Here is a 22,196-nt window from a genome sequence, read left to right on the forward strand (position 1 = left end):
ATTACTCATGATCAAGGTTAAGCCCCCTTTTTGTTTAGCTTGAATTGGTTGTCATGACTATAATGTGACTTTTTATCTTCATGTTCACCTACAAGGTATTATTTCGTATCGTAGATGTGTAGGAAATGATCTCAAGAGACCTGGGAATGAGAAACCAGCTTTGATATGACATAAACTACACAGTTAATTGAAAACACACTAATTTTCAATTTGGCTATAAGATTCAAGCACCGACCAGGTAGTGGACGGCGAGCGAAGCGAAGGAGCTCTCAATATACAAAATAGCAACCTAACTGTTGAAAAGCTGCCTTAAAAGCCCGCATTAAGGACTTAAAGAGACTTCAAATTAAACTGTACGCGCTTTTATAATTACGGTAAAAATCAACCAATCAGAACAATTTTTGCCGGTCCAATATTCGTTTTACACCGAAAATATCTTTTTTTTGGTTGTCATGACCAGGTTTTGACAATTTTTCTTATGTTCGCTTGCCAAGTTTTGTGGTAAAATAACGACTCACCTCACAAGCAGCTAATTAAGAAGCATGGGCTGAGAACCAGACTCACATCGTTTAAGAGAAAATTTTCCATGTGATACCAGTTGATACGTTATTTATAATTGGACATGCATGTAAACTGCGCGCGACAAACCTATTATTGAGAGAAAAATATCTTTGCAGTTAAGCAGTTCGCAAAGAAAGCCTGAAAATGTCGAATTGATTATTGCATGTCAATACTTGGCTTTATACTAGACCTCGTAAGTATAATGATTTTGAGTGTGAAGGGGTAAAACGTACTTACTTGAACTTAACTTGGTGACCATGGAAACTCTCGTAGTTCAAAGAAGCCGAAGTACGCCGCCAAGTATGGTCTACGCCACACTTGAGAACGCACTCGACCAATAGGAAATGGAAGCCAAATGAAAGCGGCCTACAGCGTTGTCACGATTCTGAAGATGATTGACAGCTTGTACCTCAAGTAATATACTTTGTCATCAAGTGTGAAGCCAAATTATGTAAAATGCCACTTGAGATATTCAAGTGCACTTGAGTCAACTGCTTACTTGAAACTAACTTAGCTTCTAGTGTGAAGCCAAGTAATATTTCTCTGGAGCAGAACTACTAGTGACAACTTCGTGAACAACTTATGACATCCCATCAAGGAAACATTTATGCCTTCTATGATATCCAGCTTTTAATAATGATTGATAAAATGGATATGAGATTGAAGAGGATCAATGTGTAAAATCAAAAACCTGGCTAGCTTCCCTCTAAACACTGAACAGAATAACTGCCATTGGGAACAGCGTATATTTAATTTTTTAATCCTTGCCACGATCTTCTCTCTCCCGTGATGATCAGTGTGCTGTTTTATTTATCTTTAGTTTTCATCTGCTTGTTTACATAACACCTGCTTTACTGTCTTTACAACTGCCGTTCGAAGCTCGCGAAGACGCCAGCAATACAAAAATGGATTGATGGACGAGTTCATAAATGCTACAGTGTCAGTTAAGTCCCATGCGCGTGCCCAGTGATGAGGCGAGATAACTAAAATGAACATGCTAATAAACACCGGGGAATAACACAGAATCATCACGGTGTAATATATAAATGTATTTTTGGCACTTTTCATCGATCTCTGCATGTTCTGATTATTTTCAGCGTTTAAACTTGCCATAGCCTGTTGTTGGGCGTGAATCTGTAACTGATGCTGACGAACTATTCGATAAATTCTGATGTAACAAACAGTAGAAATCAAAAGGCAAACGATTATAGAGAAGGCTATGACAAAATGATAAACATCCAAGCTCCAAAAAGGCAAAAAAGACAACATAAAGCTGATCAACCAAAGAATTGCTGATATATACATAGCGCGCTGTGTAGTCATCAAATTCGGATATCGCATGTGATAATGAAGAGCCAGGAACCGATCCACGCTTATGGCTGTCATTGTGGAAAGCGAAACACCGCAAGCAGCAAAGGCTACAGTGTCACTTATTTTGTACAGCAAATCACCGGTGAATCCACGGGCAATGTATACCGGTTGTACGATAAATCCAACTAGAAGGTCTGATAAAGCCAGGCTGCATATAAAAGCAGTGGACGGTGAACGAAGCGAAGGAGTTCTCAATATGGCGGCTAGCACCAGAGTGTTGCCAATAATGGATATAAGCATCAATGGCGTATTCAGCGCACAGTTGATGATGACAATCGTTTCAGGACGAGAATTATTGCCCATTTTACCTGAGTATTCGGTTTCTGGTAAATTTGTTACCTTCGAGCACTTTCACTATGCGTTTCCACCTTGTAGCAAGGTGTTGTTCGCAAATAGATGAACGCATAAATTCAGTACGATAGCTTGAGAGGTCTAAACATTTTCTATAAGTTTTACTTCAAAGCAGCTTGTTGTTCGTCAAAGAAATAAATTAAATGTTTCTCAAAAGGACAAAAGGCCATGCGTAATTACCAAGCAACATCTGTTTTCATATGTTTTCATTATCGATAACTACCACCTGCTTTTATGAACTATTAAAAAAACTAGTTTAGCCGAATAAATTTGATATAGAAATGGATTACATACGATGAAAACTTTTCAATCGTAGAGATGTGTCTATTAGACTGAATTTTAAAAATTCAAAAATTAGTTAAGCTTTAACCACCTTTTCGCATAGCTTGGTTTTCATGACTATTTTTTGACGATATTCTTTAGTTCAGTGCAGTCAAGAATGTTTATGAAATGATGGCGCACCTCACGCACAATGTCTTAAGAGACCTGGGTATGAGAAACCAGACTCCATGGCAACTCGTCCATTCTGTCGCCATATTTGCATGCACGATCGCATGAACCCAGGATTTATCGATCTCTAATGAGAGGTATGTGTTTGGGAAGCATTACGGGGTCTGTTTCAACGCTGAGTTAGAATTATAAAATTTGCATTTATCTTGGTAGGTTAAACTTGTCCTTCACCGCATTTGAAAAATAGTCGGATAATAAACTGCGCATTTTGGCCTTACTATATTAAGGAAATCCTAACGCCAACTTGAATTTCAATCTTTATTGCTACAAACACCTCCCTTTCTTTATCAACATCACAAACTATTAAGACTAAACACACATGTGTATGTCACGTGACACTTATCAAGACCATCATTTGTTTAAATCAGTCAGCGTTAAGTTGTGTTTAAATTTAAAAACTCGAAGATTAATTTCAAAGACCTTAATCAGTCATTTAAATGTCGCTTTTAACATAACCGAGAAACATCGACTTGCAAAGCCTAAAACTCAAGGTTGCCTAGTTTTCTTCACTCTGTTTACATAACATCTTTCTTGCTGTCTTATTGACTGCCGTTCGAAGTTCGCGAAGGCGCCAGCAGTACAAAAATGGATTAATGGACGAGTTCATAAATGCTATAGTTTCTGCTAAGGCCCACGCTTCTGTCCAATGATTAGGGGAAATAAACAAAATTGCCATTGCAATAAACACCGGCATATAACACAGAAGCATCACGATGTAATATATAAAAGTGTTTTTCGCACTTTTAGTTGATCGTTGCATGTTCTGATTATTTTCATCGTTTAAACTCTCCACAGCCTGCTGTTGGGCGTGAATTTGCAACTGATGATGTCTAACAATCCGGTAAATTCTGATGTAACAAACAGTAGAAATTAAAACGCAAATGATAATAGTGGTCGCTATAGCAAAATAATAAATACTTATTTTCCAAAACGAAAAAAGTGATAACAGAAAGCTTATGAGCCAAAGGGTTGCTGATGTACATGAAGCACGAGAGGTAGTCATCAAGTTCGGATATCGCATGTGACAATGAAGAGCCAAAAATCTATCCACACTTATGACTGTCATTGTCATAAGCGAAACGCCGCATGCAGATAGGGACGTTGTGGTCAGTGCTTGGTACAGGGAACCATTAGAACCATTTTCCTTTAGTCTATAAGCAATGTAAAACGGTTGTACGACAAAGCCAACTAGAAGGTCTGACACAGCCAAACTGCAAAGTAAAAGCATGGACGGTGAACGAAGCGAAGGAGTTCTCAATATGGCGGCTAGCACCAGAGTGTTGCCAATAATTGATATGAGCATCAGTGGTGCATTTAGTACACCATTTGTGATGACAATAGTTTCAGGATGAGAATTATTGTTCATATTCCCTAAGCAGTCCGTTTTTGATTCGTTTGCAATCTTCCCACACGCACTTGCACGTTTTCAAATGCTAGAACGGTGTTGTTGAGAGTTTGGCCAAAAAGGTGATATAAAGATGTTATAAAATAAATGCAATAACGCAAGAAATATATTAAGTTAGGTTTTGCACAAGTTTCAAATTACCTTGCTGCCTGTCAAAGACAAAAATTAAATGTCTTTAAAACTAAGAGGCCTACGCGACATTCTCGATTGCTTTCGCGCAATCCTATTTGCTTCTATATAATATAGTTTAACTGCGCCGCCTCCATTTTTACAGTGTTTACAGTTTTGTTGTTGTGATATCAGCAGCAATTTGTGCAATTTTTGTTGGTTATCACTTTTCAAATTATGCAAATACTACTGTAAACGATTACACGGCTAAGACAGCTGAGTTAACTAATAATTAAAATCAGCCAATAAGACGATTTGTTGCCGGTCCAATATTATTTTTACACTTGAAAATATCGTTTTATTTCTCATGGCAAGTTTTTGACAATTTTCGTTATATTTGCTTGCCAAGTTTTCTGTTAAAACGACATCTTACCTCACAAGTAGCAACGTAAGAGGACTAAGACTGAGAACCAGACTCCTATCGTCCACAAAAAAACTTCATGTGATATCCAAACAAATATATCTATGCTTCTAAATGTCTTGAGAAAAAACTCTTTGTCAATGAATTCGTGAATAAAGTCACTATTCAATGGAAATTAGAAAACTGCTCTCATTTTCAAACAACGACTGAATAATTTTCTCCAGGTATCTTATTGCGTAATTAATTAAAAATAGATAACTTTGCTTGCACTAAAAAAAAAAAAAAAAAAAAAAAAAAAAAAAATATCATAGTTGTAATATGTTCAAATATTAATCTAATGCATAGCCCTCATATTACTTTATTTCCTGCGTATATTTCCCTTTATTTGTCTTTGTATTACTTTGTATATATTACATGATAAGTGTAAAATAAGTGTAAGTTATTTTATCTTAAGTTTTGTATGCAATTGGTCTGTAAGTAGCTGTATTGTTTACTTTTCTTGTGATGTATTTTTTTTTTCTTGTGTGTGTTGCAATAAAAAAAAAAAAAAAAAAAAAAAAAAAAAAAAAAAAAGTTTAACTGCGCCGCCTCCATTTTCTTTGAAGAAAGATATATATCCGAAAAAGTGGTTAACAGTTTTGTTGTTAATGATATCAGCAGCAATTTGCACAATTTTTGTTGGTTATCACTTTTCAAATTATGCAAACACTACCGAAAATTATTACACAGCTAAGACAGCTGAGAGAACAAATAATTAAAATCAGCCAATAAGACGATTTGTTGCCGGTCCAGTATTATTTTTACACTTAAAATATCGTACTTGGTTCTCATGGTTGGTTTTTGACAATTTTCCTTATATTCACTTGCCAAGTTTTCTGTTGAAAAGACCATTTACCTCACAAGACACAACGTAAGAGGACTAAGATTGAGAACCTTCACAGCGGTCAAACGCAAAAATGACGTCACCTCCGGTTTTCGGCGCCTCAAACTTTTCTAAAAATTTGACTCGAAAGTGTGCAAACTTTTGTAGAAATAGTACGGTGAAAGAAAATTTTAAGCGGGAAACTCAGTGAATAATTAATTATCAAATTTCCCATCCATACACGGCGTATAAACCTTATTCTTCCAGGGACGTCGTTAACTGTTGGCTTAAAAGCGAAAGCTTTCGAAAAAAATAAGACTTTGTATGGAAAATTTGGCGGGTGAATTGTGCAGGAACTGCGCACGCGCTTGGCTTTTGACCGCTGTGTGCTGAGAACCAGACTCCTATCGTCCAAAATCACTTCATGTGATATCAGTTGATACGTTCCTACGTAAATTAATTTAATTTAATTAATTTCTGAACGTTTTCAGTCATTATTGCATATCAGTATTTCCCTTAGCAGAATCACTAGTGGAGGGGTTGAATAGGTTTGCGGTTCGACGGATTTTGCTTGAAAACGCACCCGGATTGAGCGGATTCGAGGACTTCGAAAATACAGCAAATAATCAGTTTCTGACTCGTTGGTTATCTTCCAATACTCTTCTAATGCTTTGAAATTGTAACACGGTGTTCAAAAAGAATATATAAAGAAGATATAAATTCAGTGCAATAACTCGAGATATATATTAAAGTTTTGCACTTGTTTCGAATTAGCTTGTAGCTTGCTGCTTGCTGTCTGTCAAAGATATGAAATAAATGTACTTGAAACAAAGATGCTTACGTAATTACCAAGCGACATGTGTTTTTTTCTTATCAACATCGATACCTGCTGCCTGCATTTATAAATTTGTAAAAAGACCAAATACATTTTGACATGGACATGAAAACATGGTTTACATACGATGAAAACTCTAACTTTCTATCGGAGAGATCTATCTATTAATCATAGACCGCCCTTTCAATTTAACGAAACGTTTTCAAAAGTGCTTGTCAAACCAAGTTATTGGTAATTACTCATGATCAAGGTTTAGCCCCCTTTTTGCTTAGCTTGAATTGGTTGTCATGACTATAATGTGACGTTTTTTCTTCATGTTCACCTACAGAGTAATATTTCGTATCGTAGATGTGTATGAAATGATCTCGAGAGACCTGGGAATGAGAAACCAGCTTAGATATGACATAAACTACACAGTTTATTGAAAACACACTACTTCTAATTTTGGCTATAAGATTCAAGCACCGACCAGGTGGTGGACGGCGAGCGAAGCGAAAGAGCTCTCAATTTACGAAATAGCAACCTAACTATTACGTGAAGCTGCCGTAAAAGCCCGCATTAAGGTCTTAATGTATCTTTATAGAGACGTAAAATTAAACTGTACGCGCTTTTATAATTACGGTAAAAATCAACCAATCAGAACGATTTTTGTAGGTTCAATATTAGTTTTACACCGACAATATCTTTTTTGGTTGTCATAACCATGTTTTGACAATTTTCCGTTTATTCGCTTGCCAAGTTTTCTGGAAAAATGACGACTCACCTTACAAGCAACTAATTAAGAGGCCTGGGACTGAGAAGCAGACTCGCATCATTCAATAGGGAAATTGTCCATGTGATACCAGTTGATACGTTATTGAATTGGACATGCATGTAAACTGCGCGCGACAAACCTATTATTGAAAGAAAAATATCTTTGCAGTTAAGCAGTTCGCAATAAAATCCTGAAAAATATCAGACAAAACTTTATCATTTATTTTTGTATGTTTATACTTCCCGAAGCAGGGTTATAAGTGTCTAGTTTTCGAATAAAGAGAAAAAGAAAAGATCGTATAAATCGGATTCAGAATATTATTATTTCTTCTTAAATATCCGGCAAAGGATGCTAACCAGTGGCAAGTTTTTAAATATATTTTATTAAATGTGCTTTTTGGGTTCTGCTACATAGGATCGGCGTGATCCACGAGACTTTCCCACAAATGCACCATAACAATGTATAATATTTATGTATTGACTGATCTGACCGGACAAATCTGACTAACAACGGAATTCTGTTCTCAAATATACCGGTCTGGCCGGCCAGTTCTGACAAATAAAAAGCGCCCTTTAACCTTATGTTAACTGGTTTTCTTCTTAACACTGAACAGGAAGACTACGATATATAAATCCTTTACTATTCGTATTGTCTTACCTCGGTCTTCCCTCTGCCGTAATTATCAGTGTACTGTTTTAAGACTCTTTTGCTTGTTTACATAACATCTGCTTTAGTGTCTTTAAAACTGCGGTTCGAAGCTCACGAAGGCGCCAACAGTACAATATCGGGTTAATGGACGAGTTCATAAATGCTAAAGTATCCGTTAAGTTCCAAGCGTTTGCCAATTCCTTGTGGGAGATACCATACATTGTCATAGCAATAAACAACGGTGTATAACACAGAATCATTGCGATGTAATATATGAAAGCGTTTTTGGCATTTTTAGTTGATCGCTTCAAGTTCTGATTATTTTCATCATTAAAACTTTCCACAGCCTGTTGTTGAGCGTGAATTTGTAACTGATGCTGTCTTACAATCCTATAGATTCTAATGTAGCAAAAAGTGGAAATTATAAGACAAATGACAGTACTAATGGCTGCAGGAAAGTAATAAGCGTTGATACTCCAAAAATATAAAAATGATAACAGGAAGGTAAGAAGCCAAAGAGTCGCTGATGTATACATAGCGCGCTGTGTAGTCATCAAATTCGGATATCGCATGTGATAATGAAGAGCCAAGAATCGATCCACACTTATGGCTGTCATTGTACTGAGCGAAACACCACATGCAAAAAACGACATTACGGCCAGTACCTGGTATGATAGAGCATTTTCCGTTATCTCAGAGGCGATGTAAAGGGGTTGTACAAGAAGCCCAGCAACAAGATCCGAAAAAGCCAAACTGCAGAGCAAGACGGTTGATGGTGAACGAAGCGAAGGAGTTCTCAAAATGGCAGCTAGCACCAGATTGTTGCCAATAATGGTTATGATCATCAATGGAACATTCAGGACGCAGTTTATGATAACAATAGTTTCAGGAGGAAAGTTATTGCTCATTATTTATTATTATTGGATTATTCGTTGGTCATCCTCGAATACTCTTCTTATATATGCTTTGAAATTGCAACGCTGTGTTGTTGAGTGTTTGGTCAAAAAGCAGATGTAAGAATATGTTGAAGTTTTTCTTAAGTCCAAATTAGCTTGCTGCTAAGAAATATATTGAAGTTCTGCTTAGGTCCAAATTAGCTTGCTGCTGTCAACATGTCTCCACGCCTTTCAGTACTACAATTACACATGTGCTTTTGTAGGCAATACGAACGCTGAGTCAGAATTTGTAAGTTTGCATTTACGTCAGTAGGTTAACATGTTCTTTACCGTTTTACCAAAATAAAAATCAATTAGAGCATATTTAAATATGACATAAACTACGCATTTTGGCCTTGCTATATCATAGAGGATTCAAGCGCCAACTGATATGAATTAATCAAACATCCTTTTTTGTTACTGAACACCTGCAAAGGAAGATTACCGTTTCACTATCAATATCAGACTGAAATGGCTTTGCCACTTCACTCCGTTTCCATTTTCCGTTGAAATTAATTCCTCTTAATTAACAATTATTCGCCGAAAGCGAAGTGATTATTGAACAATAATCGCTGAGCCTGAGGGATATTATTGTTTTAGTATAATTTTCAGAGGTGAATATCAAAAACGGCAAAATAACAACAGAAACACGAAAACAACAAACACAAGTGCTCGCTTGCAAACGCGTAAACCAGTTTAATCCATTGATTACGAATCAGAATTTACACTAATTTATTTAGGCAATAAAACGGAACAAAACAAACCCTACGAAAAAGACAGTCGTCTGGTGCCTTTATTCAATTGTTGGTTCTTCTGAGCAATTGTACGAAGCCTTTTAAAATGAGTAGCTTCGGTCTGAAGGAAAGTGAATAATGTTTGGTCAATCGATTTGCCACTCACGGTTCCTCATGACCGCGTTCGATCGATAAAACCACCGTGTTTAGAATCAATCACGATGCCTTGAGCACCATTTCTTGGAAATATTTTCCGTCCAAAAGCCTTTTTAGCCAATTTTCAAAAATTCCCAATGTTTTGAATACCGTAAAATTCCGGTTATAAGCCCTCCCGCTTATAAGCGCCCCTCCCCCCCCCCGGGTTATATGCCCATCTATCTGGCAACAACAACAAAAAAATACATCCGATTTATAAGTCCTCCCGGATATAAGCCCCCCTCTGCCGGATGACAGTACTGAACAGGGCTAAATATTGCTTTATTATGCGTTTTTAACTCAAAAACGTATTTCGATCAACACTCCCGTGGCTCATTTCGAAACGTTTTTTTATTCCGCTTATAAGCCCTCCCTTTTTAAGCCCACCCAAAACCCCTTACGAAGTTGTATAAGCCCAGAGCTTATAACCGGGATTTTACAATATCCCGGACATAGAGTGATTTCTTTCAAATGCAACTGTCCGCGATGTTTACTTGCCTGGATGTCAAAGGTGGCGGGCTTAGTCAACCAATCCTTCAAATGCTATAATCACCTCTCACTGGGTGATTATAGTGTCATAAGCCGAGTTTCTCGACCAATGAAAAAAAAAAAAATAGCACGGATCGGCGGATTTGCGTACCCTTGAGTTGTCAAACGACTTACAAATCGGATCAAGAAAGCATTTCCTCTTCCAAAGTATCCAGCAAAAGGTGCTAGCCAATGACTTTTTTTAAATAGAGTTTGAAAAGTTTTATTAAATGTGCTTCTTAGGATATTCTACAGAGGATCGACGTGAAAATCTAAAACTTTATGTTGGCTAGTTTTCTTCTAAACACTGAACACGACATCTACGATTCGGCACAGTCTGTATCTTTTTTCTATTTTTTGTCATATCTTGGGCTTCCGTCTTCCCTAACAGTTTGCCTCTGTCTGTTTACATAACACCTGCTTTACTGCGGTCTTTACAACTGCTGTTCGCAAATCGCGAAGACACCAGCAATACAAAAATGGATTCATGGACGAGTTCATATATGCTATGGTATCAGTAAAATCCCAAGCATTTGTCCAGTGATGAGGCGAAATAACTAAAATGGACATGGCAATAAATACTGGGGTATAACAGAGAATCATTGCGATGTAATATAGGAAAGCGTTTTTGGCACTTTTAGTTGATCGCTGCATGTTCTGATTAATATTTGCAAAACTTTCCATAGCCCGTTGTTGAACACCAATCTGTAACTGATGCTGTCTAACAATCCTATAGATTCTGATGTAACAAAAAGTGGAAATTATAAGACAACTGACAATACTTATGGCTGCAGCAAAATAATAAGCGTTGATATTCCAAAAAGATAAAAATGATAGCAAGAAAGTAAGAAGCCAAAGAGTTACTGATATATACAGAGCACGATGCGTAGTCATCAAATTCGGATATCGCATGTGATAATGAAGAGCCAAGAACCTATCCACACTTCTGGCTGTCATTGTAGTGAGCGACACACCACATGCAGAAAACGACATTACGGTCAGTACCTGGTACAGTAAAGTATTTTCTGATAGCTCAGAAGCGATGTAAATCGGTTGTACAACAAACCCAGCGAGAAGATCCGAAACAGCCAAACTACAGAGCAAATTTATGGATGGTGAACGAAGCGAAGGAGTTCTCCATATGGCGGCTAGCACCAGAGTGTTGCCAATAATGGATATGAGCATCAATGGAGCATTCAGGACACAGTTTATGATGACAATAGTATCAGGACGAGAATTATTGCCCATGCTGCTTAAAAAAATTTGGAGTTGTTGGCTTTCGTTGCACCTCCTCTCAAGGTGTTGTTAGTTGAGTGTTTGGTCGAAAAGGTCCGCAAATATTATTCTTCACCTCAATGTCATAGCTTAGAAAATATAAAATCCTTGTCCTGTGAAATTAAATAAGCCTGCTGTAAATTAATTGATTGTAGGTTTAGGCATAAAGAGGGCTGTGTGAGAAGGATGTGACATATGCTTTCGTCACGTTTATTACCCATGCATTTCGCAACAGACAATATACCGTAATGATTCGATTTAGCGCCCGGGGCGCTTATTTACTTTTGGCACCTTAAGGGAGGGCGCTTATTCGAGACAGGGCGCTTATCCGGGACAGGGCGCTATTTAATTTTTTGCAAAACAACCAAATATTCAATACAAAACTTTAATATATATATAAATAACTAACAATTACATAAACTGCAACAGTAACAAATTGTTGAGAGTTCAGTTACTTTTACAAGAATTGTTCATTGCTGCGAAGCCTTAGCGTAGCAGCACACTATATGTGACTGTCCGCGTGGGCCTGGGCGCTTTATATATGCGACACACTCGATTTTCGACTTTTTCACTGGCGATGATTTTGAGTACATGCAATACGTATGATCAGCGGCATGTAAAATGTGGAAGCTGCGTTTGTTGTTTGCGATGCCCTTTTCACTAAAGAGCAAGAAGTTAAATTTTAAAGCACTAACGCTTGCGCTTCTGTTCAGTACTTTGTAAATGCTTCCCAAGAAACCTATCTTGAGCAAGATGGTCAAGTATAGTGCCGTAGAAACGGTCTTTTCATCCCTTATGCGCCAGCTCTGTTGAATAACGAATTTATGAGACCTTCTTATAATTCGCTTTCATAATTATTCATTACTAAGTTAATTTAAGGAAAAATTTTACTTTCTGAACTTTAAGTGCGAAAAATGTACAGCAAAAACTACGGAGATTATTTGCGAAGGCTCCACGAAAACGTTTTCATAATGACCGCGCGCTGGAATGGAACGAGCCTTGAGCTTTTTGACGTCATAAATTGGTGTTTCTGATGGCTTTGCGATCGAATTGCACGTGGTATGTTATGTTACATTGCTTCATTTCCTTAATGTCACTAATTATTATATAGACTAAGTGAATTACCAGCATTTCACTCGCTTAGAAAAAACCTAACTTTCACATCTGAAAATGTGAAAATCCGAAACATTCCTATGACCTTTCGTTCCGTTCCTACTATTATAATTATTATTCTTATAACCCACTTCGCAGCACTTTACTTGCTATCAGCAACTCCTAGTTTTAGCAGTAAATAATACACGTACGGTACGGTGAATGTTCATGAGTTTATCTTTTCGATGTCGACGACTTTAGTAGGGGCAGTTAGCCACAATAGGAGCGCTTTTAAGAATAGGGGCGTGTATAAGAATGGGGGCGCTTATTAGAACGGGGGCGCTTATTGGAATAGGGGCGCTTATTAACAAAAACACATTCGAAGGGGGGCGCTTATTTGGAAGGGGGCGCTTATTGGAAGGAGGGCGCTAAATCGAATCATCACGGTAGATACCTCCGTAATGCTCGTTGACATTCAATATGGTATACTGGTGATAAATGCATTGGTTTACGTTTTGAATTTCAGGAATATCTTTTGCTTTGAAGTGTTATCGTCCGAATCAAGCTAGCAATTATACATGTTAAAGAAAGGGCTAGAGCAGCATGCATCTTTTGAGAGTAATCAGCAATATAGTTTCAGTCTGGTGAAATGATATCTTTTCCGGTAATAGTGGCCACTAAACAAAGCATAGGTTATTTGATACATTGAAAGAAGGCCAATCTTCCAACACAATAAATTAGACCTCCCACTCTCTCATAATGTAATTGTAACGCCTTGTTGTTGTTGAAATAAATAATTAGTTCAACTCGAGATATGTTTTCATTAGACAGCTTAGGCCTTAACATGAAATATCTTAAAAACAATTTTTACAGAAGCAAAAGATAGCATGCTGATAAAAAGATAAAAGAAGCATGGATTTTCTGTGAGCTAGTAACAGGAAATTAATTTAGCTTAAGACAGTAATAACTTAGCTCGCTGCGATGATACCTTTTCTATTGAAAATGCGAGTTTGTTAAATGCAGCTTAGGCTGTGCTGTTAACGTGACTTGTTCGGGGAGGTTCTAATTCTATATTTCATGCTCTTAACAAGTAATTTATGGTAAAAAGCAGTTAGAGTTTGTTCGACTACTTTGTAGCTTTAAATTGTAGAAAACGTTTTTTACCAATTTCCTGCCAAACTGTACATGTATTCTAAAACTTTCCGTTGGTCACATTTTTCCATAAACAAATATGTCGTTACGAGTTCCCGTTAGTTCTCTTGAATGTGTACGAGAAAACTAAGCACCTTTTCCGGAGCAGAATTACTAGTCACATTTTTTTCACAACGTAAGCCATAGCATAGAGAAAACATTTTTGTCTTAAAGTTAAATATCAGGCAAACGATAATAATTAACTTTTTTTGATAACGACTGATAAAATGAGCATAAGTAAAAAGCGGATAGAGGTGTGTAAAAATCGAAAACTTTATGATGGCTGCCTAGTTTTCATCTAAACACTGAACAGCAAAACTACGATTAGGCACAAAATATATCTTGCACGGTCTTTCTGTGCCGTAATGACCGGTATGCCGTTTCATTTACCTTTAGTTTTCTTCTGCCTGCTTACAAAACAACTGTTTTACTGTCTTTAAAACTCCTGCTCGAAGCTCACGAAGACGCCAACAATACAAGAATGGATTAATGGACGAGTTCATAAATGCTAGAGTATCAGTTAAGTTCCAAGCGTCTTCTAATTCCTTGTGGAAAATACCGAGCATTGTCATAGCAATGAACACTGGTGTATAACATAGAATCATTACGATGAAATATATGAAAGTGCTTTTGGCATTTTTAGTTGATCGCAGCATGCTCTGATTATTTTCATCGTTATAACTTTCCACAGTCTGTTGTTGAACATGGATTTGTATCTGATGCCGACGAACAATCCGATAGATTCCGATGTAACAAACAGAAGAAATTAAAAGGAAAATAGGTATACTAACAGCTATGGTAAAATAGTAAACATTCATGTTCCAAAATGTTATGGATGATAGCAGAAAGCTTATGAACCAAAGAGTCACCGATGTAACCATAGCCCGATAAGAATTCATCAAATTCGGATATCGCATGTGATAATGAAGAGCCAAGAACCGATCCACACTTATGGCTGTTATTGTAGAAAGCGAAACACCGCATGCAGCAAAAGCCATCGTGGTCATAACTTTGTACAGGGTACCGTTTTTTGTAAGTTCGTAAGTGATGTAAAGCGGTTGTACGACAAACCCAACGAGAAGATCCGAAAAAGCCAAACTGCAAAGCAAAATAAACGACGGTGAACGTAGCGAAGGAGTTCTTAATATGGCGGCTAGCACCAGAGCGTTGCCAATAATGGATGTAAGCATCAAGGGTGCATTTAGTACACAGTTTATGATGACAATAGTATCAGGACGAGAATTAGTGCCCATATTGCATTAAAAAAAAATCAGTTTCGGATTCGTTGGGTCTTGTTGCACATTCTCTCAGGGTGTTTTTGAGTGTATGGTCGAAAACCTCCGTAAATATTATTCTTCACCTCAATCTAAATCTAATCTTATCTCAATGTCATAGCTTAGAAAATTTTAAAACCTTGTCCTGTGAAATTAAATAAGCCTGCTGTGAGTTAAATGATTGTAGGTTTAGGCTCTGTTACAAGGATTTGACATATGCTTCTGTCACGGTAATTATCCACGCATTTAGAAACAAAAAAAAAGAGACCTCCCTAATGCCCATCGATATTCAAAATGGTATACTGGTGATAAATGCATTGTATTACTTTTTGTGTTTTTGTCGAAATCAAATTAGAAATTAAACATGCAAACGAAAGGGCTAGAGCAGCATGCATCTTTTGAGAGTGATAAACAAGATTTCAATCTGGCAAAATGATATCTTTTCTGGTAATAATAGTAGATACTAAACAAAGCATACATTATTTTGCACATTGAAAGAAGGTCGATCTTCCAGCACATTAAATCAGCCCCCACTCTCTCATATTGTAATTGCAATACCGTGTTATATAACAGGTTGCTCATTAAGATGAAATTAGTGTTCTGTCCCATAGCAGTTGACAAGTGCAACGATATATTTTTCCATATATATGATAATAAGGCTACCTAATGCAGCAAAGAATAGCTGTGAGGTAACTTTAACACATTCAGCGACAAGAACTAAGCCTGCCTTTTCGTGTTATCATGGTGCATTGAAAAACTTGTAATTTTTAATATTGGGCCTTCTTCAATATATATCATACCACGAGAAATATCTGTAGTATCATAAGTAAGCTAGGTATCTGATTGCCGTCTGTCACAAATGAATTGCAAGTGGTAGTTGAGTTATGGGTCAAATAGGCTTACGTTACTACTTTTTGAAAGTTTGGATCGTTGATTACTACTGTATTTATTCAGAATTAGGCAGAAAAGAACGACCTCTTGAGCGACCACCGAATGTATGAAGAACACGGAAATAACATTTTGAATACGAGAGATGTACCTAAAATTTACAGAAATAAAAGATAACACGCTGAACAAAAGGTATAAAAGAAACATGGATTCTCTGTTAGCTATCAAGAAATAAATTTGGCTAAAGACAGGCTTAGCTTGCTGTGATAATATATATATTTTTTGAAAATGCGAGCTTAATAAATATAGCATAGGCTCTTAAATTTCATGCGCAAAAAAGGTTATTTGTGGCGTTAAGCAATTAAATTTGTTCGACTACTTTGTAGCCGTTATTTGGAGAAAACGTTTTTTTTACCAATTTTCTGTCAAAGCGAGAATGTATTCTAAACTTTGCCCGGCCGTTGGTGACATATTTTCATAACCAAATATGCCATTTCGAGTTCTCATTCAACTTCAATTCTTATTAACCTACCAAGTTTTGTTTCCTTTTATTGAATGTTTTTGACAAAATTAAACATCAGGTTGAATATTGGAAATGTTCAAGACATAACGAATCATCACTTAACATGGTCTCTTCGTCGTGCTATCAACGTTTTGTAACGGCTTTCAATCACTCACTGATCTTGTATATTTAAAAAGCTATAATGCTAAGCCACTGTTAAGAAACTTTAGTAAGTCTAAACGTATGTTTATAGGTTTCACAACCGACATTAAACAGTTTATGCCTATTTCTCTTTGGATGAGTGCAAATCTATAATATTATGACTTCAACGTATACTAGAGTTGAAAATTTTGCTAAAAGTTAGCAATTATTGGATGAGGAATAGTATGATATGAAGAATTATGCAGATCGAGGAGGGTGTTATCCGCCTCAGCCCTGCTTCGGCTTTGGCGGATAACACCCTCCGAGATCTCCATAATTCTTCATATCATACGAAAGCCGAATTCAATGATTGTTTTATTATTAATTCAAAATATTTCCAGAGCTCCAAATTCACAAAATAAATTTAATAGGGTTTTGACGGTAGCCAAAGTACACAAATACACGATAACGTTCGCTTTGAAATTTGATTTAAATCTAAAAAACTCGGTTACCTTCATTAAATTTCTTGTCCTTTATAATGTCGATATTTTTCACTTGCTTGAAGTGTCCATTGAAGCTAAATCTGAAGACACAAAGCGACGTTTTTCCATCGTTCTTGCTTACTTCGACGTAGAAATTTCGTAAAACCACTCCAAGTCCCCCGCTGTAGCTGGATCAGGGATTTTTTCCTGTTGAAGATACGCTTTCAAAATCGATCGACTCCCTTCGTTGCTTTTCCGTCTTTTGACCTTCCTTTTCTTGTAATAACTGCCCTTACGTTGTGACAGCTTGTTTCCGCCTTAATATGATTTCTCGTGGAACAAACACATTGCATCGGCAAGAAATTATTTTGCCATCTGTAGTAGATAAATCTTTATTTATGGCTGTGAGAGGCTTTCCTAAAAGGTACACACATATTTCTACACGTTTTATATTTAATTGTTGATGATTACCCCTGGAATTATGAACAGGCAAGAAAGACTTCTTCAGCGATCAACGAATGATTGTTTGCAAAGCGACATTGGACACAGTTACAAAGTTTCGAATCACGGGAGTTTTTTTTTAATTTCAAATTTACTGAAAAAGGTTGTAATTATACATATAACTTAATATCGGCGCAGCATGGCTGTTTGTTAGCCATAAGGAATTAATTTGTTTAAGATAGTTATATGTTAGCCAGCGGCTAAGATACACAAATTTTTAAAATGAAAGCACTAAATACAGCATATGCTGTGCTGCATTAAAATCGAACACATTCGGCGAAATTCTCAGCTTGAAATCTTACGCTCAACAACAAGTAACTTTTGGCCTCAAGTAACTAAATTTGCCGAGCGACCAATTTGTTATTTTAAATTAAACAAAACGATTTATCAATTTTCTTTCAAAATTCATATGTTCCTAATTAAAAAAAAAAGATAAAACTTACATTAACATAAACATTTAATAAAATTGTTAATGGCAAGGATTATCTTCAATAATTTGTGAAAACTTAACATTAGAACTGATGAAAGAGTTCCCCGAAAAGTTTTGATAAAGCTCTCGGCAATCCAATTCACAATTTTCATTACCACGACTTCTAATTGGATAATAACTGCACTAAATTAAGAATGTGAGTTAATTACAGGAGGTCACACTTTTGGGCTTCTTGCTGTGGCTATTTACATGTAATCCAGGAGTGCTCTAGGGTTGCGTCTTTTACTTTTTAAGTCGTAGCTTTATCTTTTAGTTCTTAAACGTAACTTTTTTATCTTTTACTTCTTAAACCGTAATTTTATTCTTATTTTGGTGGCGAACCTGTAAACTAGCTTTTTAGCTAAGCGTTCTGACAACGCTAAATAAAGTATTGTATTGTATCGTAAGGCCAAGTAAAAAAATGTTTTTCGTCCCCGCCCGCTTCATTTTTGGGGGCCACTTCTCTTATTGGGAAATTCGGAAAGAACAAAAACCAACAGGCTTTACTCCTCAAATAAGTACACAGAAAATTCTGCAAGACATCGCTTTTGTCTGCGTTTTAATACGACCTAGGGCCAAAATTTTTAAACCTCGGCACGCTAGGTCCGTACTGAAGAGGTCAGGATTTATTTTTCAAGTTCGTTTCTGGAGAATTTGACGATGGAGGAAATAACAAATAACAAAAAAGGCGTCCGCCCGCTTTTTTTTTTTCATAGAAATCCGGACGAGAAACATTTGTTTATTTTTAACTTGGCCTAACTTTGAAATGAAAAAAAATGGAACGCTTGTTATCAAGTGTCCCTTAACTGAAAATGTTTACTTGTTAAAGTGCTACTATGATCAAAATTTTACCTTCCCTTTTCTCTTCGGTTTTGGAAAGTACTTACATTAATTAGTAACCTTGCCAAATTTTAAGTTCAAATTCGAATTGGAAGACCATTTATTTCACACGTAAACTTCGGCTTCAGCTTGCCGCCATTACTAGATTTAAAAATGACCGAGGACCAAATAGAGATCTGGAACTAGTTGGGGCGAGAGCATGCTGACGTCATATGCGCATCAACAAAATGGCTGCTTCGAAGTCTGGAGTGACCGATCTGGAAAAACATTGGTTTTCTTTTTAATCTGCAGTGATGTAGAAGCCTTATCTACTGCCCAAGTGTTTTTTAAACATACTTCAAGGCATCTCCAGGTCACTTTTGCACAACATAGTGGCAGAAAACAACTCAAAAGGCGGAATTTCGTGACATCTTAACTCGCTTGAACCACGCAAGATGAATAATAGATCGCCTGATAACTTTGAGGGAAACTTGTACTCTTGGAAATGCTTTATAGATATTTCTCCCTGCAACCATTGTGAGGTTACCTTCTTCAACTATCCAAGGGAAGTGAATAGAATAGAACGCTTCGAATTATCTACAGTGAGTTTACTGTATTCGCTACTTTTTAGAAGCAAAACATTGGGTGAGTGGCGTAATTTACTTCTGTTGCTCAAGCGCTCATGTTCTAGAATAGTCATTTTTAAATTAATTGTAAATACTTCATGTCAAAAAGGTAATTTTTGGACAAATCGGCCTGTATGTTTCTGAATTATATCCTCTATTGTACAAATAAACTTAAATAAATTCGCACGAGGCGGTACATTATGTGAAGTACATACAGGGCCTGATTACATGAGCCGGGCCGGCCCGGTTAGCCGGGCTGGCTCGGTTTGCCGAGATGACTTTCAGCCCGGTATTACATGAGCCCGGTTAGCCGGGCTGGCCCGGTTTGCCGAGATGACTTTCATCCCGGTTTCAAGCATGAATAATCAGAGCACGAATGATCTTAATCACCTTTTACCGGCAATTTGGTGGTAAATTTTTTGCACTTATGCAGCTGGATGGGTTACGTTACCTCTACATCCTATTTAGAAGGAGTAGCATTGATTTTTTCGTCGGATATTGTGCTCGGAAGAGAAATTTAATGCTGGCCCGCTTTGCCGGGCTGGCCCGGTGAACGCGATTACATGGAAAATTTTCAGCCCGGCTAGCCGAGATCTCGGCATCGCGATACCGAGATCTCGGCTAGCCGGGCTGGCCCGGTTGTCATGTAATCGCAAAGTTGATGTTTGTTGCGTTTAACAGACGTGCCGAGATCTCGGCAAACCGAGACAGCCCGGCTAGCCGGGCCAGCCCGGCTCATGTAATCAGGCCCACAGAAAGATGCAAAGCTTAGAAATATCTTTTTACTGATTATATGTAGTCCTCTGTATACTCTGCAGTCTTAATAAACTCACCAGCACGTCTTCAGTGTTGGTCACTTGTTTATCTCTGCCATGCAATGTAAAACACTACAGTAGGACTGTACTTCATTGTGCACTTAGAACAGTATTCATAAACATTTTCTGAGAAGTAAACTCAGGATAGAACACTGTTAGCCTGTCTCAGAGACATACATGCTATCCGGATTTTACTCAGTAAATCTTTATTATATTTAAGTACAACAGGGGCCATGAGCTATATGGCCTGTGCCAATCACTTATGCTGTGTGCAATTTGCAACAGAGCACTGTTGAAATCCTAGCTACTCTTTATTTTAAGTTTGCAATAAAATATATTTATTTTTTGGCATGCTCTTTTTGTTCATAAGTGGAGAATGTAGTAGCCAACAATAAATCATGTGAATGTGCCAGAGAACTCCTGAGCTGCTGATCCATCATAATTTCTAACACAAGTACAGTAAAATCTGTACCATAAATAAAAATGTTGTATTGATTGAGGTGCAGTGGCCTAAGTGTAAGTTGTTGGACTCCAGATCAAGCGGTTCAGGTGTGAACTCTTACTGGTGTCATTGTGCTGTGTTCTTGGGCAAGACTACTCTCATGGTGCCTCCTCTCCAAGTGTAGAATGGGAACCGGCCGGGGGAGGGTAAACCTTTGATGAACTTATACTTGCATCTCATCCAGGGGGGAAGTAGAAATACTCCTGGTCGCTTAATCCTACTTAGCCAGGATAAGCTTGCTTGATGGGCAACTAGACTTGCATGCAGACCTTGCCTTTTTGTAACAAGGGGGTAATTTTGAGGTCACGCAGGACCCTTGCAACCATTATATATGTATTTATTTAAAGAGTATACGGAACTGCGAAGCCAACAACAAATACAGTCAAACCTGTACCATAAATAAAAATGTTGTCATAGTAATGGGGTAGTAATATTGATTTAGGTGCGGTGACCTAATCGTCAGTGCGCGAGACTCTGAATCAAGCCGTTCAGGTGTGAGCCCAGACCAGTGTCATTACATGTATGTGGGGGAGTGGGGAGGTTAAACCTGTGATGCAATTGTACTTCCATCTCATCCAGGTTGCTAAATCCTACTTAAACAAAGTTATGCTCTGGCCTGATGGGCAACTAGGCTTGCATGCAGACTTTGCCTTTTTGCATCAAGGGAGCAATTTTGAAGCACATTTCTGGGAATTGACCCCTTATGGAAGGAGAAAACTGTCTCCAATAGGGTGTCTGTTTATTTAGGGTGCACCGGTACACGGAGCTGGCTTGTTTACAGTCACGTTAAGTTGACACAAAATTAGTCCCAAAATTGAACTCTCAATTACAGTACACATACTGCAGATGCACAATGTACTGCCAGTGTTATTCTCTAGAAAGAGCCACTGTCATATTGCATATGATACCGTATTTTCTTGAGTAGACGCCAGACCCCGACTCGACGCGGGCTTCATTTAAATGCTGGGTCAAAACTGGAGGCGTTTGATCAAGGTCTCAGTGTTTGTTCGAGGTCCAGGTGCCAGTCCCGTTTATGAACTTAAAACTTTATACCCTTAACATTACTTTACTTGTTCCCATGTTGTGCATATATTGTTTCAGTTATTTTTATCATCAAAAAATCACGGGGCCAAGAGGAAATCAAATGGGTGAAATGAATAAGAAGAACTACTCCTTCCCAGTTTTGCTGCTACTTGTGGGCCAGTTTCATAACATTATCAGCAAAATAATAGAGTGAAGGACTCTTTACAGTGTTCAAATGGTTTTCTTATTTTAAGAAACAGGAATACTGAATGCTGGCTGAAGCTGGATGTCTGAAGTGTTGTCACCCATAATAAACACTTAGTTTTAAAAAGTTTTATTACCTGTATTGTAGTCAAGGAAGGTAAAACTGTATAAAAG

At 37.4% G+C, this 22,196-nt stretch overlaps 5 protein-coding genes across 5 annotated transcripts; all 5 read right to left on the reverse strand.

Moving 5' to 3' along the window:
• Nucleotides 1-1,372: 1,372 nt before the first annotated feature.
• On the reverse strand, nucleotides 1,373-2,265 carry LOC144631030 (melanocyte-stimulating hormone receptor-like). Its single transcript, XM_078489390.1, has one exon. The coding sequence runs from the start codon at nucleotides 2,233-2,235 to the stop codon at nucleotides 1,378-1,380; it is 858 nt and encodes a 285-aa protein (XP_078345516.1). The 5' UTR covers nucleotides 2,236-2,265; the 3' UTR covers nucleotides 1,373-1,377.
• Nucleotides 2,266-3,289: 1,024 nt separating this feature from the next.
• Nucleotides 3,290-4,189, reverse strand: LOC144629941 (histamine H2 receptor-like). The gene has a single exon (XM_078488199.1). It carries the CDS (start codon nucleotides 4,157-4,159, stop codon nucleotides 3,290-3,292), a length of 870 nt encoding a protein of 289 aa, XP_078344325.1. The 5' UTR covers nucleotides 4,160-4,189.
• A 3,684-nt stretch (nucleotides 4,190-7,873) lies between these two features.
• On the reverse strand, nucleotides 7,874-8,734 carry LOC144629950 (melanocyte-stimulating hormone receptor-like). Its single transcript, XM_078488208.1, has one exon. The coding sequence runs from the start codon at nucleotides 8,732-8,734 to the stop codon at nucleotides 7,874-7,876; it is 861 nt and encodes a 286-aa protein (XP_078344334.1).
• A 1,868-nt stretch (nucleotides 8,735-10,602) lies between these two features.
• On the reverse strand, nucleotides 10,603-11,475 carry LOC144629679 (melanocyte-stimulating hormone receptor-like). The gene has a single exon (XM_078487905.1). The coding sequence runs from the start codon at nucleotides 11,464-11,466 to the stop codon at nucleotides 10,603-10,605; it is 864 nt and encodes a 287-aa protein (XP_078344031.1). The 5' UTR covers nucleotides 11,467-11,475.
• Nucleotides 11,476-14,168: 2,693 nt separating this feature from the next.
• LOC144629889 (melanocyte-stimulating hormone receptor-like) lies at nucleotides 14,169-15,029 on the reverse strand. Its single transcript, XM_078488134.1, has one exon. The coding sequence runs from the start codon at nucleotides 15,027-15,029 to the stop codon at nucleotides 14,169-14,171; it is 861 nt and encodes a 286-aa protein (XP_078344260.1).
• Between the last annotated feature and the right edge of the window lie 7,167 nt (nucleotides 15,030-22,196).

Source organism: Oculina patagonica, chromosome 11 (genome assembly GCF_052425735.1).
Source record: "Oculina patagonica isolate OP01 chromosome 11, crgOcupat, whole genome shotgun sequence".
In the NCBI taxonomy this organism is placed as follows: Eukaryota; Metazoa; Cnidaria; class Anthozoa; order Scleractinia; family Oculinidae; genus Oculina; species Oculina patagonica.